At 39.2% G+C, this 15,843-nt stretch overlaps 1 protein-coding gene across 1 annotated transcript; it reads right to left on the bottom strand.

The window, feature by feature from the left end:
- Window positions 1-428: 428 nt before the first annotated feature.
- Window positions 429-15,277, bottom strand: LOC113676994 (uncharacterized). The gene is made up of 14 exons (XM_027193744.2): window positions 14,243-15,277; window positions 11,388-11,618; window positions 10,745-10,977; window positions 10,141-10,398; window positions 9,339-9,657; window positions 7,936-9,052; window positions 7,501-7,693; window positions 7,206-7,327; window positions 6,551-6,740; window positions 6,020-6,196; window positions 5,652-5,812; window positions 4,906-5,032; window positions 4,487-4,560; window positions 429-4,027 (listed from the first exon to the last, which is right to left on the bottom strand). Exons 1-14 carry the CDS (start codon window positions 14,709-14,711, stop codon window positions 832-834), a joined length of 6,867 nt encoding a protein of 2,288 aa, XP_027049545.2. The 5' UTR covers window positions 14,712-15,277; the 3' UTR covers window positions 429-831.
- Window positions 15,278-15,843: the final 566 nt, after the last annotated feature.

Here is a 15,843-nt window from a genome sequence, read left to right as displayed (position 1 = left end):
TTGAGAGAGCAGGAAATAACCAAAAGCGAATTGCGCTGTCTGATACTGTCAGGCTGAGGAGAATCAAAACTCTCTCTCTCGTAAGTTTAAATTTTACTACGAGTTTCAGGACAATATATCCGGCTTGAATGAGGGACGGACCAAATTGTACTGTGTGACCATTCCAGGGGGCATCGAGAGAAATTTCAGCGGACCATTGTTTTAGTTTCAGGGAATTTCTGAATCTTACGGAAACTGTACTTTCTCAATCTATAGACGAGCGAATACCCAGCCTGTGTAACCCGTTGAATTCTGATGGCTAAAAAACTAACAGATTTCTCTTACGGTTTTTTCCTGTACAGCTTTCAAAATGGAATTTTTTCTTTGAGATTGTATGTTGTAAACGATCTTTTCACGTCTCCGGCACAAGGAAACACAACGAATAATAATGAGGTCGTTTTGGTAGAAATTTATCACATGAAATAAGTGTCTCCTGTGCATAAAAATTTTGAAAACTAATTAATAGAAAGAAAATTGAAAGGGAAAGCTGCAACAACATATAGAAAACACGGAAATTGTTCTTGAAATAAAATGCTCTTGTCACGTTTCTCCAGCTGTCTTGAACTGTTTCCAGTTAAAGTCTGTCTTAGACAGAGAAATATGGCTGCGTTTTAACTCTGAGAATATTAGCATATGTCCATCTTAATTATTTTGTCGAATTTCTTGCAACTAAGTTGATCAAATGGAAAGTCGTATTGGCATTTTCTTCTCAGAAAGCAGGAATGTGTTGACTCCTTGTATTATTTCCAAGAAAAGTCTAATTAACTGATATATTTGAGTAGGGTAGACCTCTCACTCGCAATCGCCTGAAATTTTTTTTGGTGATTTCACGATGCCTTCTAAGCTTGCTCTTTTTTCTAAATCGTAAGAACCTTTTCGTTTTGTAAAACGCATCTGAAATGGGCTTATTTTGACTGGGGAATGACTTTTTGCTTTCTCAACTTTCTCAATTTTTCCTCCGCTAGAGTTATTTAGCTCTGGGATCTCGCCGTTTTTAGAGGAGGCATCCCTCCAACTGCCGTTGGCCTTTGTAGGAGTTTTTATTTCATTTGCAGTCGGCATCTCTTCAAATACTTCCTCTTGATCTTCAGCTAAAACCTCTAAAGGTTCACTTGGGAGCTCAAACGACTTTCTCCTTCTACCCGGTAAGCGGAAATGCCGTTGCTTAGAAGTTTTTACATCAGAGCCGTCTGAAGCTGAATGAGCCTCTTTGGGTTTTTCAAAGGCCTGCTTTTTGTTTTTTACCAGATTACCGTCATTTCGGCTCTTAATTTGTAGAATACTTCTTCTTTTATCAGCAGGTTTAGATTTTGGTTTAGTGACACTGGCATCTCGCATTAGTTGTTTTCGTTCTTCAAGCGAAAGCGACGTTGCTTCTTTTCTAGTTGATCTTTCTCTGGATTGTTGTTTTCCAAGATCCAACAAAGTCATTTTACGATTTTCTGATTGAGGTACAATGAACTCTGTGTTGCCGTTTTGAGTGATGCTGGGGTTTCTATCTTCTTTTTTCTGCGTATGCGTGTCCATATCTTTAAGGCTTCCATTTGCCGTTGATTGCTCCTTCCCAGAATTGACAAGCTTACGAAGTTCCCCATTACTTGCAGTCATTTGCTTTTCTTTCTGGCAATTTCCGAGATTTTTCGCGTCCACATTCTCACCTTGGACGTCATTGTATAGAAAAACTTCGTTTTCATGGGAATAGGTCTGAACAGAATTCGATACCTTAATGATTTCATCACTGTTTCCTTGAGATGATTCTGTTTCATCAGAAACGTGGTTTTTTCGGACGTCAGATTCGCAGCAGGGATGATCTTCAGCAATCTCTTTCTCAGGCTCGTTTTCACTGTTTCTTCCCACGTCAGTCACGTCTTGATCTTTTGCGATGCAACTGTCTGATGTTTTACCAAGTAAAGCCAGACTTTCAGCATCGTTGACACTGTTGTCATCAATGGGCACATGTACTGTAAAACCGTCCTCCTGCGATGAAGCGTCTTTTGTGATGGTATTTTCGTGAAGAAGCTCAGGCGACTCTTCATTGTTTTCCTCTTCTGTCTTACCCTTTGAATGCTCAGCTAGAGATTCGCGAGGGATTTCTCTCTTAGTCTGAATTCTTGACTTCACTGGACTTTGTTCGGTTATGCTCTGCCGTAGTGCTTTGTCGCCGTCTCTGCCGCTTGCCGAACGTCCAGACCTATTTCTTTTCACTCCGTTTCTTCGATGATCTACACTCTTTGTCTTTGCCACTGGTGGCCGCGTTCTTGACCTTTCCAAATCAACACTCTTGCTTTTTGTGGCAAGTCGTTTTGAAATTCTTTGTGACGATATTGCATCAGAGTTTCGTTTACTTGACAAGTTTTCTTTTCGATTAGTCGCACGAGAAGTATTAGGGTTACTTGTTTCGTTTTGCCTCGTAATGTATGTTCGCGTTGAACTTCCTTGTCGTTGTTGTGTCTTTGTCTTTGCCACCTTCGAGTCAGCACTTCCAGAAGTCCTATCCTTTCGTCTCGTGTTACTCGTTGACGCCGCTATATCGACGCTCTTCGCTTGTGAAACTCGTCCATGCCTTACAAGGCCATCCGTTGTCGATCTTCGTTTAGAGCTGCTTTGAACAGTTTCTACGCTTTTACTTTTCCCCTGCTGCTGCTTGGTCCTTTGGGTCGGGGGCAGGGAAGGTTTAAAAGCAGTTTTACGGCGTTCTTCTTGATTATGTGTTTTCCTTTCTTTATGCGCCTTCTTTTGACTCTCAGTGGAGGAGTCGCTGCTTGTGTCATTGATTAACATGTCCAATGTTTCACATAAAGTTTCCAGTTCCTCATCTTTGTGCTCGTCTTTGGCTTTTCGACTCGTTTTGTTCTTCTTAGGTTTGTCTGTTGTCTCTTTCTCCGAGTCAGCCTCTCTCTCGTTGTCTGTAGAGCTTCCTAAGGTGTCAATAAGATTTCCCAAAACGGAGGACAGTTGGTCTGCTTCATCTAGAACGGCCTCTTGCGGCGAGCGAACCTCTAACCGCTCAGAATGCGAATTTACTGCACTACTTGTGGGGAAATCTTCTTCATCTGAAGTGATGCCAACAGTGGAAATTTCCGAGTGTATTGGATTCTCCATAAGTAGATCGCACGACACCTCTTGTTCTTCGACGCGCCTTTGAGAGAATCGCCTTGTAAATGGCGAGAAAATAGGTCCGCAGTTATCGCTAGTTTCAGTTGACTCTAGACATGTGTCTTCACTCACACAACGACGAAGATTTCCTGGTTTCTTTTCATCTACTCTATCCGAATGACTAGTTTCAGGCAACTCTAGAAGCATGTTTTCACTCACAGAACGACGAAGATTACCAGGTTTGTTTTCATCCTCTTTTTCCGTATGCTTATGCAGCTTTTGTGATGAATTATCGCTGTCAGTAAATCGTGATGAAGTTGGCCCAAGGTTATCGCAAGTTGCACCTGCTTCCAAAAGAGTATTTTCGCTCACAGAACGACGAAGATTACTTGGTTTGTTTTCATCCACCTGGTCCGAATGGACTTGCTGTTTTTGTGATTGTTCATCTCTGTCAATTACTCGTGATGAAATTATCTCAAAGTTATCGCAAGGTTCACTTGATTCCAAAAGTGAGTTTTCACTCACAGAGCGCCGCAATTTGTTTGGCTTGTTGACGTTACCTTGATCCAGATGACTGCGCAGTTTCTGTGACAATTCCCTTTTCCTGGATGATGAATATTCCTTCAGTGAAGTCCCAGACACGCCAGTTTTCGCTCTTAGCCGAATGTTTACCTCATCCAGCGATACTGTTCTTTGCAATACTCTTAAACCTCTACTGTCATTAGTGCCACCAGATTTTGTCTTCGTGCTCAAATTGTTCCTAGGTGAAGATAAAGCTTCTTTCAGTTCCAGTATTCTCTCTGCCAAATCTGAGGAATTCGCCCTACGCAGGTTCGGAGCATCTCTCTTTGGGGGAACACTGCTCTCTACTTTAATTTTCTCCTCTGTTATACTAACAAATAAACAAAGAAATAATTTTAAAACTAATGAAATCTTGAAATTTGGCATTAGATTCAACGCTTTGTAGCATATTATATCAGCTTCCTAAACAAAGCAGTTTGTACGTCTTATCGCTACCTTTTATGTGCAGTTTTTCACAGTAACAAAAGTTCATCTTCTTGTATGGCTATTTTTATATTAGTACCATTACTTGGTCTCTCTCGCTGTAGGCGCTCAATTTTGCGTTTATTTGCTTCTGACCCTAAAGAAGGAGTTTTTAAACCGAGATATGCTTTTTGATTATCCACAACCTTTACAAGTAGCCCAAGTCACCTGTTTAAGAAGTCAAATTCATAAACATTTCTTTGAGAAAAAAAGGGTCCTAAAACGAAAATCTGTACTCCAAGAAGAGGGCACGGTGCATCAGAAGAAAGCTGAGCAGCCGAGCAAAAAAAAAAAAAAAAACATGTACCTCAGGTACTTGTTAAGCAGTATCATTGGTCCCTCAGTCTGCTTCGATAACGGAAATACAATGAAACTGCCAATCTGCAAGAAGAGAAACCTTATATGACTAAAGATAATATCACTGTGGCCTTAGGATCAATAGAAATGAGCAACTTGAAATGGTTCATGAGAATGAACTTTTACTTCTTGAGAATAATTTGAGAACTTTCACTCTCTCTCAACTCATCCTTCCTTCCCTCTCTCCCCCCCCCCCAAAAAAAAAAAAAAAATACCCTACAGCTGGTTGTCTAAGCGCTGCAATCTTCACATGCTAATAGGAGGTTATTCAGGAATTAACGGTCGTAAAGCCAGTCTTCTCCGCATTTGTTACAACAGACCGCCTAAAAGAATACCGCTTTTTAAATTGCAGTTAAATTGAAGTGATACCTCTGTCCAACCGCTTGAAGTCATGAACAGCTTGGCGTTCCTCAAAGACCAAACGTGTTTTCTAAACCTCACTCTTCCCTTGAAAATCCTGTAGTATCTTTCATCGGTCGGGTTTTTCTGAATTTGCCTGGAAAATTGTAGAAAACAAATATGAAATAGGTCAATCTAAGAAAACATGTCATTTAAACCCTAGGTGGAATTTTTAAAATTATTTTCAAACTTAAAACGAAGGGGACATTCGTGTTATACAGAACGGAGGGACTGGCCATGATGGGTAAACAGAGATTTTTTTAAATCTAAGTTCTTTTGCATACATTTTACCATGAAGAACTCGAGAGGAAAAAATAAAGGATAGGAAAGCAACAAGGCCAGACCCAGAATGGACGTTGAAGTTTCAGATGTAAAATCTTCCTAGTCAAAGTTTAAAATAATCCAAAGTCAAAGTTTAAAATAATCCAAAAACTATTCCATATGATTTTGTAGGGAAACTCATTTCTACACCAGCATTATAAAACCATAACAAAATATTAACCTATCCGCAGTAATAAGCACGATTGTAATATCGTTATCTGAACAGCCCTGTGTTTGATAATTCACTAAATGTTGAAATGTTTCCTTATGCCAGACGAGAAACTGTCACCACATGCAACATATTGTGAACCGTAACCTAAATTGTGATACTATGCACCATCTTTTTTGCCGCCAAACACCCGGAAAATATAGTAAAAGATTTCAAAATTTTGTACCTGAAGAGACTTATCATGTATTTAATGGACCGCCTTGCTCTCTCAGCTGTAGTACTGTTCAGTAGATTCACCAGTTTTTCCTCCATCGCTTCAGAAGGCAACACGGACGACCGCCGCTTTTGTTTTGAGAGTTTGGTACGAACAGGCTGCATCTCTTTCGCCTTAAAAATAAAAACATTTCGATCGTTAGCCCTTGTCAGAGATTCGTGGGCTAGTACTTACTTGGTAAGAAGTACCAGAAAATGTCGCATCTGGCCCTGCAATATTGAATCTTCGCGTTCACACGTGTACACTAATCTCGATTATGCGATTAGTAGATCATTGACTATGACCAACACAATGAGCCCCATCCTCTCTTCCAATCTTACCTCTCCCTTTATCTTTGTGGTATGCTCATTCTCGTTTTCTTTTCTCTTGTCTTGATGCTCTGCAACTTGGGCAATGACCGTTTTTTGCCAAATAGGAGAATTAAAGTCCTTTGTTACATGTCCATTTGGTAACGAAGTAGAACACGTTCTATCATCGGCAGATGGTTCGTCCTGTAACTAGATTAAAAAAAAAAATATAAAAAATTTTCAGGTCTCAGGTGCTAGGTTCAGTTGCATGAGGAATGGCGTGAGGCTGAAAAAAAGGTGCCCAACTCAGTGATAACAGATTGAAAGGCATAGGCCAGGAAAGGTAAAAGAATCTATTCTCATCTGCTCGATATGAAAAAAATTTTTTAGTCACAAAAAAGGCAAGCGAACTCGCAAAACAGGAAAAGAAAGGATGAAACTTTTGCATCAAAATAACAAATTTTCGATAAAAGATCACACCTATTTGCGCCCATCCTTTAAAGATACTTATATGTTTATGAAACAATTATCAATGCAAGTGAAATTGCTGATTGTAATGCTTACCTTTAATTTAAGCCTTTCTAGTGAAGGAGAGGAAATTAAAAGCTTTTCATCTTTCTTCATCTGCAAAGTCTTCTTCTTGTCTGAGGGAAGTGTTGGTTTTACATCAAATGCATCTTCCACTTTCTGATTTCCTTTCTCTTCTTCGTTGTCGACGTTTATCATTCTTGGTTTCCTTTCAGAGCCATCAACACTTGAAAGAAGAGAAATTACAACATCTAAGAGAATAATTTATTCACGGAAAAGGGCCATGAGCAAAATAAATTAGAATCATCACGACAGTTAAGTACATGTACGTACCAATCCTGTAAATGTTTTTCTCACTCCACAGTCCAGTGCTAAAGCGAAATTCATCGAACATGCATGCAGGACAAACTGACAAAGGCCATTTTTACTTTTAATTTGAATTAAAGACCGGGACGTGAGCTGTATGCAGTAACTAGCAAGCAAACCGGTTGCCTTAGTGACCCACAGTGTGTTAAAACATCCTTCAATTAACAGACCAGCCCGACGGGACATATTTTTCCCGTAAGCTAGCTATAGCTAGGAACTGATGCTTGCGATTACAAATTTTCATTAATACAGAGTAACGGTAGACATAGGAAAAATGATAATTTCCATTTACATGGTAAATCTCGTGTGTTAAAATCAGTCATACCTATCTCTCGGCCTTTTCAAGGGAGTTGCATTTCCATTCATCTTGTCTAAGGTGGGTTTCATGTCATTCAATGTGTTGTAACGATTAACAACATCGCGGACGCGACCACTACTTCTCCCAAGCTAAAAGAAAATTAAAAATTGATGAAGCATAACGCTTGCTCAAGAAAATTTGAAGTCTGTGTATTCTATCAGAGGAAACAAAGAATTGAAACAACTAGAAGAACACTCCAAGCGACGGAAAATTTGTGAAGGAAGGCCTTAATTTGTCATAAATAAAAATATTAGCACCTTACCCAAGATCCCTTTCGGTCCGTTCCTATTTTGGGTATTATTCCGTCAATCAGCAGAGGTGTTGCCATGACTAACATGGCGGCATCCCGCACTACTGACGTTACACTATGTTCGTGCGCCTTTTCGTTTTCTTTGTCGTTTTCAGGGCTCAGTTTTGACAGGACCGGCATGGCACGTTTGGCTACGGGAGACAACCTGTGTTGACAAAACCAAACGAGAGAAAAGATGTCAACTGACTCGACAGCGATTAATAAATAGAGAGCAATAACTGCGACTTGAAATCCACAAAGCCCAAAGGTGTTGATGATTTAGCAGAGAGACAAGGTCACTTTTAGCTTTAGTGCAGATGTTTTTCCTTCCCTTTCCTAACTGAGAAGCAAACGAAGCCTGTCCGTCATCTTAATATTTTCCTTTACGCGTTAAAACTAAATACTTACGCCGCTATCTCATCCAATAAACTTTTCTTTATGGATTTCTTGTTTTGCGGAGTAGTTTGTTGTTTTTTGTTGTGTAAATTCTTGTCTTGTTCTCTCTTCTTAGCCTCGTCTTCTTTCTTCTTCCTTTTCCTTTCGTCTTCTTCTTTCCTCTTCTTATCGTCTTCATGTTTTCTCTTCTCCTCATCCTTTTTCTTTCGTTGTTCTTCTTTCTTTCTCTTCTCTTCCTCCTTTTGCTTCTTTTTCTCATCCTCTCTCTTGATCTTTGCCTTTTCCTCCACTTCCCTATTGTCATTTTTATTCATTCTATTTTTCCCTCCTTCACCACAAGGTTCACCGTTCAAGTGAAGTTCTTGTCTTTTTGAGTCAGACCCTTTACTCGCAAGCTTTTCATTCTTTATATTTACATTTGGAGCAGTGTCTCCTTTGGATCTAGCTTCCATCTCTCGTATAATGTCCTTTGTAGATCTTCTTGTGTACTGCTGTCTCGAGAATGATCCTGCAGGGCGCCTTTTCAAGGAATCATCCCTCGCAAATCCTGCCTTCTCTTCCTCTTTCCGTGGAACACTTTTAAAGGCCACTCCGTTCACACATGTATCCTCCATTTTTTCCTGCTCTTCTCCTTGCTTTATCTTCGGCAATTTATTTTCTTTGTCAGAATGATAATCTGATTCTCCTGCGCTTTTCCTTCTAGTTTTACTCCTTCCAAACCCAAAGAAACCTCTTTTGCGGCGAGTGTTTTCTTTCGGATTTTCCGGATTGTCTTTCGTCATAGATCGCTTTCTTGCGGATTTTTTCCTTGTGTCTTTGAGTTCATCGCCTGAACTACCCACAGTGGAGCTCCTACTACGTCTAGCTGAATCTTTTATCCTCACACGCTTTGTTTTTGTTTTGAACACTTCATCATCACTGTCAAATGTACTGGCGCGAACTCTGCTGTCGAGTGGTGCAGATTGTGTAGAGGATAGGGGGTTATGCGAGACTAAGTTTTCCACGCTAGATCCCGAAGTTGATCTCATTCTAGTTGCAGCAATATCTAGATGGGAACCTGCTCGGCCTCGTGCCCGACCTTTAGATGAAGTATACTTCGCACCAGTACTGATTCTTCTTCTACGAGAAGCTGGAAAAAGAGAGGAAAAAAAACGAGGAATAAGTATATGATCATATACATAAATGTAGTTAACACCCTTGCATAAACCTTGCATGAAGTGTTTTCTCTCCTTTGGACCGATGCTGTAAAGACCCAACATTCAATCAAACTGATTGGATATCTCAACAGTAATCTGAGTTTAGAGGGGAAATGTATTGTCCCATCTCTCTAGGCAAAGATACAAGCTCGTTTTGACGAGCGCACGAAGGGACACGAACACCAACGACTTAGCTACTGACAAAAGCTCTAAATTTACCTTTGTTTGATACAGTTATCTGAGGGCTTCCGACACTGAAATCGGCGTTCACTGGATCATCAGTGTCAAACAAATGGTACACCTCTCGAATTCGTTTCTGTGTAATGTGCAGATATCGTGTAGCCGGGTTTATTGTATACTTTGCGTGATCTTTGTGGAGATTTTCCGAGCTGGTCCCTGAAAGTAGTCGGTAGATGTTCTCCCGCTCACTGAGTATCTGCAGCGGTGGTTTGTCCTGTGCAAATGAACGAATCATCCATGCCGCATCTAGTGCACTCAGAACACCGCGAGCGCAGCCAGATCCAGTGGGCCAAAAAGGCTGAAGAAAGGAAGATGAAAATCTTTTCAAAGCTGCGCACATTTTTGAACATATGTAAAACAGGAATTATAACGCATGAAAAACTGAAAACCTCTGCTAAGCACGAGTCGTCGATCACGAGCATGAGCAACTACAGTTAAAAATTCTTTCCCGTAAAATGAAACATTTTATTTTTCCTTTTCACTTTCTCTCTTTTCTGGTTCATATTTTGCAATTCTTTTATCACCATCCCAAAATACTCGTCAGCCGCTACAGGTCGGGGGAGATATAACAAAACTTTAGTTTCAGCAATGAAGAAGTTAACTGTAAAACAACTACAAGTAGCCTTAATTAGCAAAAGTAATCGCTAAATAAGACAGATATTTCGGCTGTGTTAAAATTAATTTAAACTCTCTTTGCCTTCATGCAACAAAACCGTATTTTCTTCAAAAGTGTTCAACGGATGTAGAAGAAGGAAATAGTAATGAGAATTTGGAGACTGACCTCTAATAAGCTGTCGCCTACCAAGCCAACAAGCAACTTGCTTCCTTTTCTCTCAATGATCCTAGCAGCGTGTTCAGCTTTTTTGATCGAAGTGAAATCAAATGCAGCAATATCTGGTTGATTATTGCCGACAATTTTCAGCTCCAAGTTCCTCAGGGTTCCTTTTGTAGCATACTTGACCACATCTGTGACATACTCCAGTAATTTGGAGTGATCAATGTTGCTCGGTGAGAGAAGCTTTGCAGAAGGGCCAAAATCCTGTAGAAATTGATAAAACCAGTAAAAATTGGCATCAGTTTCATCTTTATTAGATAATCGCATGTTTTTTTGAGGACCCATCACGATTTAAGCAGTGTGAAGTAATTCTACAGTAGCAAGAGAAGTGCGGAGAGTATCCTTTCTAGCTATAATTTCCTATCCTTTTAAGGTGTAGCCTGTTGACCAATACAAACCCTGTGATATTAGTAACTTTCTTTTTGGCTACAATATCTCCATCTCCATCTCCCAACGGAAGCAGTGTGGCCGATTGGTTAAGGTGCATGCTGATCTAAATACTAATAGACTGACCAGGAGATAACAGCATGAACAAATTCCATTCATTTACCTCTTTTAGAGCTCCTCTTTTAAGTAAGCTTGCTTTACCAGCAGTCATGACAAAATAGTGTGTTTCATCTTTGTAATAAACAATATTTTCCAGCTTGATTCCCTTCTGTTTAAAGAGCTCATCAAAAAACTGCGGATTAAACTGATACGCGATGCCACTAATCTCCTCCACATTAGCTTCGTCTTCTGTGCAGTGATTCACAAAGTTTGCCGTTATTCCGATGGCGAGCGTCCCTAAAAAAGCAATTGATCCACAATTCACATCGAGCGTTATCACTGCAAGCGCATTTTTCTTTCATCTTCGCCTTTGGCTGATTTTTCAATTGTGTCACAAAGAATCGCCTGTCAGCTAAGAGAGGTAAAGCTCGATTTCCCTACCTGGGATCATGAATAAATGAATCTGAGGTCCAACGATTTGCACAACTTCGTGGTCTATATGTATATAATTTATGTTAAGTATTTAAAATTAATAAGATATTGAGTATAATGTTTTTTCTGACCACACTCAAGTCCCTCTTTGCAAATTATGGCGTTATTTGAGGGTGACAAAGTCCTAATTGATACTCAATTTAAATTTTTTTTGGGGGGTTCAGTTCAGATCATTAATGGAGGAGAATTTTAAAACGAAGTAAGTCTTCACTTACCTCTCATTTCTATTTGTTGGAAACCAGGAATAACATTCTTTTTGCCATCGGCGCCAATGAGGACGTCAAATTCATACTCACTAACAGGGTGGGACGCGGGGGACACTTTGCACCTCCACCCATCCTCCACTGAGTTCGGTTCGATCACACCGTCGAATGTGACACTAGTATACAGCTTGGCACCAAAGATAAGTGCAGTTTTGAGGAGAACAGATTGAAGTCGGCGAATACCTAGAAAAAAGCATGTTTAATGAGGCATGTCTTTCTGTAAGGGTGACTGAAAATTATTTGCAGAAAGGGAAACGCTCTTCGAAATTTTCCGCTCAGGCTTGGAACTTTCGAAAAACAATATTGGTATTCGGGGTGATATCAAAGTCGACGATTGTCATAAAGTTAAATAACTAGCAGTTGACTCGTCCACTAAGTCTACTAACAACAAGCGTGTAAGCAAGATCGCTGTGGTCAAGATCGGGCGGAGGGCGGATATGGAGCTTGCCCGCAGATTATTTGACAGGGTGCGTAATTTCCTGCCCTCTCTTCTACTTTTTTTTTTGGTTTGTTTTTTTTTTACAGCAGGGGTGGTGAAAAAATCTGATTTCTTGTTTTCTCGTTCAAAGTACGGTATGCAAGCTATTTTTTCACTTTCGAGGGCACGTGTTGGAGGTGTTCAATAAATAACATCTGTTTCATTTTGTCTTCTGAGAAAAATAAAGTTCCATACTGAATTGGAGAAAAAATGAACTATGTAGACTAAACATTCACATTAAATTAAGTTGAAAAAATGAACTACTGCCGATATTTTTATGTCCTGGAGGCAAAAAGAGAATTAATATTATTCCTCCCGTGGTATATTTAGATGCCTATATATAAACTGGCGTGATCGTGCTGAAAAAGATCTTATACCGAATACACTAACCTTGGCAAAGGTCAATCTCCCACCGGTCGGTTGTTTTTTTTAAATGCCCGTCTTACACAATTTCTTAAAAAGTTTCAATTAATTGCCCGTTAAAACGCTACCGTAAGTGTTGAGTCTCTGGCCTAAGGCTCTTAATGAAAAAAACTCTTTCTTTTCATTATTTGGTAACAGAATTTTAAATATTCATTTTTAAATTAAACGCAAATTAGACGCGCCATATCACGTAAAGTCTTTCTTCGGCGAAGATGAGAGGAAAGTTGTAAAATGGCCAACTGGTCAAATTGACGAAGTGAACTCTCTTTACTTAACTCAGTGAAAACATAGAGTGTAAATTGTTTTTAAACACAGAGAGCATTAGTTAAATTATTTATGTATGTTTAATGCATTCTTCTTTCCGAATGCTGATACAAATTGCCTGAAGACAAACTGTAATTGATTTGGCAAGGAGATCAGCATGTCAGAACATATCAATTTTTTTTTAAACAAGAAATGGCTGCGGTGAAGTGCTTCACCTTCGCACGAATTCGTAATTGTTACTTTTTACTTTTGCGTCATCCAAGAGTACGGAGATACCGGGGACGAACAAAACGTTAATTAGTTTTAAAATAACATAAACAGTGATATCAACAATTAAAAATATAAATGAAAGACATGCAGTCCAAATTTTGCGTTTCATAAACACAGAACCAAACAGATAATTTAAGCCTCTTGGGCTGAGTCAGCACAAGTTAAAGATAAGTTGAAACAAAAAATAATTTTGTAAGCCTAGATGGCAACAACCTACAAAATCAATGTCGCAATTGTCTAATGTGCTTTAATTTTGTCTGAAAGTTATTGTGGCTATTCCAAATATAGTTTAATTCAAACTTTCGCAAAAGAACCGAAGATCTTGTAAAGCTGGTTTTGAACAGCTTGAGGAAAGAATGCTAGCACTTTTTTATTGCTGAATCTTTCTTGCTTGAGACAGGTGCGAAGCCAGTGTTAATAAACAGCCAATTAAAATTGCGATTCCTGTATTTATTTAGCTTTTAAGCGTAAACACTGCAAGGAAACAAACAACTTCAAAATTTTGAATATGTGATGATCTTGGCGTAAAGGCCAGATTTAATCATATCCAAGCTTGGAAAATGATTCCCCTCAAATATCATCGCTGATAATAAACTCCTTTCGTGTAAATGTATGTGAGTAGGCGACTGGATCGAATTTCTTACGTTATTATTTTCTGGAAAATTACCTATATCTGCTTCGCTTTACGTTAACATGATAAACAATCCGCCATATTCACAAAAACAAATGGTATAGTCGCGGATTATAAGCGCTTATAATGTCGCCAGGAAACTTGACCTTAATAGTTGGAACACAGATGAGATAAATGTCCTTGACAGCTATCCATGTAATACGGCATTTATCTACAACGGTTGCTATAAGTTGCTTTCAACAGCTTTCGACGGACCGAAAGTATGGTGTTTTCACAACGTGATTGTCCTCTTCCAAAGAGTGAATTAATTCAAACAAACAACAAATTGGTGTTCAGTTATGAAAATAAAAAAGCGACCGGAAATTTTTACGAAAATTTTCAAATGACAGACACAAGGAAATACCCTCAAACTTTTCATTGTTCAGAAACATACAAAAGGTCATGTTTTACAGGCAAGAATCAGAGCTGCTGGCGGTGGAAGGAAATACCGATATTATATTGTTTTCAAAGCTTTAGCATCGTCAATTATATATTTGGTTTATCATATGCGATTACGTGAGACTAGGCGGTATGGAAATAAGTCTATACACACATACAAGTTCTTACTGAATCAGTCGATGATTTGCACAAACCTGAAACCTTAAGTGTGCACTCAAAGATCTATGAACATTAGTGACACGCAAAACCATTAGTGAAACCATTAATCACAAACAAAAATTGCCTTGATAATACTCTACTTACTAATGTGGTCGATAGAGCCAGAGCAGAACTTTCCGTAGAATTTCTTTGCTCCAAGTGAGCGGAAATCCGTAAGGAGAAATGGCCAAAGATGAAGAACATTATTTCGTACAAAAGACTCTCTCTTCTCCACAATCACAACCCGTGCACCAAGCAGAGCAACTTCAACAGCAGTTCTCAAGCCGATCGGACCTGCACCAATGATTAATACTTGAGTGTCTTCGCATATTTTTCCTTTGCCGTATTCCTTCTGATTAGCCCGACAATCTAACAGTTCCCAAAGAGATTTACACCTCCACGTTTGAAGTTTTCCCTTAAGCAACGAATAAAATTCGCGCGGATTATCAGATTTGATTCCAAGAAGTTTCACCAGTTGTCCAAAAGCACTTGTGATTTCGGGACAATCTTGAGCGTCCATAAATTTGAAGAATAAATCTTCAACGGTTTCATTACTTTTACGGTCATTTTCCATCGTGATTTTTTTGTAAAACGCAATTCGTTTGCATTCATGCGGGCTCAAGTTAACCCAGTAATTTAACAGCACAAAACCAAGACAACCAAGTGTTCGGCACGGTATTTACAACACATCGCAACGGATATAAATTTCAAATTCAGTGGCAATACAGTATGTCACGTCTGTTTATTCACATCAGTGGTCAATCATCCGTAACTGCTTTGTTTTCTCAACAATTGACAGATGTCATCGATGTTTGAAAAATTCCGTAGTGAAGTTGGTCGGCGGCCGTTGCGGAACTCAAAACGATCAAAATATATTTCAAATCTTTGTTGAAGCTTTAAGAAGTTTACGCTCATATTCTTACTGTTATCGTTTTATTACTGATCATTGTGGAGCAATTGCATCTAGCCTTATCAAACAAGGTTCATGATTTGCAAGAAGATACAAAGGCATTTCCCTCAGGAGACCAGTCGCTTCGACGAATTATTTCGTTTCTCGCAATGCTGGAGTCTTAAGAGAGAAACAAAGATACTCAGTCAGTCCAGCTTAGAACATGTCCTTCATCTCCAGTGATAATGGATAAGTAAACATTTCGTGTTTCGTGACAGAAAAGCTTGTTTAAACTCAACATGCTGGTCTGTTCAAGAACTTTCTGATCGGAGCGAGCGTGAAGTTTTGTTTGGTAAGACTGGGGAGAGCATTCTCGTTACTCGCGAGAGTCACACGTATGATGTTCCGTGAAATTCGAGGGTTCTTGACTTACCGTAATATAGGAAAAGGTTCTTTCTGCTATGTTCTCTGATGATTTGTAAATGATACTTTTATGAAATTTAGCTCAAGCTGCAGTTACGGTGGAGCCGTTATCAAACTGTTTTCTGTGCTTTTGAACAAGAAGAGAAAACTCGTGAACTTCCTCCGGCTGAACGATAAACGCCGGCGACGTGGGTCATAAAGGTCAAAACTAAAAACCAGGAACCGAAAAGACACTTATGTCGAGTATCTGTGTACAACAAAGATGTTTGTTACTCTTACAATCTTCATTTCAGCTGCCTCAAGTGAATTCAGTACTTGGAATACCATTGGCATAGCAATGTTTTTTTTACTTCATTTTTAGCAAGTGGCACACTGATTGTTAATTAAGTCTGTT

This window comes from Pocillopora damicornis, chromosome 4, assembly GCF_964200805.1.
Source record: "Pocillopora damicornis chromosome 4, jaPocDami1.2, whole genome shotgun sequence".
NCBI classification, from domain to species: Eukaryota; Metazoa; Cnidaria; class Anthozoa; order Scleractinia; family Pocilloporidae; genus Pocillopora; species Pocillopora damicornis.
Note: the sequence above shows the minus strand (reverse complement) of the source record. Positions and strands in the feature narration are given on the sequence as shown.